Below are 1,488 nucleotides of genomic sequence, written 5' to 3' on the forward strand. Positions count from 1 at the left end.
TGTGATACGGCGCCCACCGAGAGGGGGACTGGGTCCCGACACGGGGGTGGTGGGGGGGGGACGGGGGCGTGGTTTGGGTTTAGTGGCGGGGGGACGAGGGCGTGGATTGGGTTTGGGAGTGGGGGACGAGGGTATGGATTGGGTTTGGTGGGGAGGGAACGTGGGTGTGGATTGAGTTTGGGAGTGGGGTACATGGGTGTGGATTGGGTTTGGAAGGGGGACGTGTGGATTACATTTGGGAGTGGAGTGAATTGGATTTGGGAGAGGGGTGGGGTCGGGATTGCGTCTGGTGGGGGTGGATTGGGTTTGTGGAGGTGGGGAGTCTGGTGCAGTTTATGTTTGGGTAGGAAGGACATTGTTTTTGGTTTGTGAGGGACAGAGAGGCCATGGAGCACAATTGAAGGGTGGCAGGTTATAGTGCAGTTTTCTGAGAGGGAGGGTTAGTTGGGATTTTCTGGGATTGGGGTAATGATTAGAGAATCATCACCTTCAGGGAACGAAGCGAAACATGTTGACAGACTCGTGTGAAAAGTTGTATTTGAGAGTTGGAACTATTCACAATATCTTTGACAGTGGGAATGTAACATGGTAGGACTTTGGAGCAGAAGTCGGCTTTTTGGCACTTTGAGCCCGCTCTGCTATTTAGTAAGTTCCTACCTAACTGTGGTCTCCGTTCCTCTTCGCTGTCTGCAACCAAGGCTCTGTTATCTCCCAAAACTCTCCCTCAGCCTTGGGATAAATTCCATTGCCTACCCTCTGCCGTTTTCCATAAAGTTTGCAGTCCGGGATTTTAGGAATTCTTCAAACCTCTAGTTGGTGCTAACGTATAACTGGTCTGTTTTACAGAGTGAGGTGGACCCAGAGAAGAGGTTGGAGATGAGGAATTTTGTACTGTCTGGGATCCTGGCAAGTGAGGAAATCTACTTGAATCAGCTGGAGGCCCTACTCCTGGTATAGAAATATTGCAGTTATTGTGTGGTCTGTGTCACTATGTCTTTTTTATACCCCTTCACAGGATGGCTAGGCCATCCATATTGCCAGAGAGCAGGTAAGGACAGCAGATTACCCTCCCAAAAGGACATTAGTAAATGAAATGGTTTTTACAATTGATGGCAATGGTTATATTCCGGATCTGTATTGATTACATTGAGATTCCACCAGCTGTTGTGAGATTTGAACCTCAGTTCCATTGCCTGAGGCTTCTGAATTACTAGCCCAGTGAAGTTACCACGGTGCCATCATAATCCTGCATGTCTCTACTTTTCTCTGTGTATTTATCTGGAACTGTGTGCTTCCGTATATGACTGTATTTGCATAATTTGTCTGTCCCTCTCTGTCTGTGAGTATCTGTCTGCCTGTATCACTCTATGTGTGTATGTTCCTGTCTGTGTCTCTCTGTATTGGCCTGTATCAGTCTATGTGTGTATGTTCCTGTCTGTGCCTCTCTGTATTGGTCTGTATCAGTCTATGTGTGTATGTTCCTGTCTG

General features: G+C 48.0%; 1 protein-coding gene across 1 annotated transcript in view; it reads left to right on the forward strand.

The window, feature by feature from the left end:
* The window catches only part of LOC109926199 (active breakpoint cluster region-related protein-like), a gene marked incomplete at its 3' end in the record, with an annotated part of 35,299 nt that overhangs the window by 1,021 nt on the left and 32,790 nt on the right, over nucleotides 1-1,488 (forward strand). Inside the window, exon 2 of the mRNA XM_048621198.1 lies at nucleotides 847-951. Coding sequence (XP_048477155.1) covers nucleotides 847-951 — 105 coding nt within the window. The remainder of the gene's footprint in view (nucleotides 1-846; nucleotides 952-1,488) is intronic.

This window comes from Rhincodon typus, unplaced genomic scaffold, assembly GCF_021869965.1.
Source record: "Rhincodon typus isolate 14 unplaced genomic scaffold, sRhiTyp1.1 hic_rhity00000104, whole genome shotgun sequence".
In the NCBI taxonomy this organism is placed as follows: Eukaryota; Metazoa; Chordata; class Chondrichthyes; order Orectolobiformes; family Rhincodontidae; genus Rhincodon; species Rhincodon typus.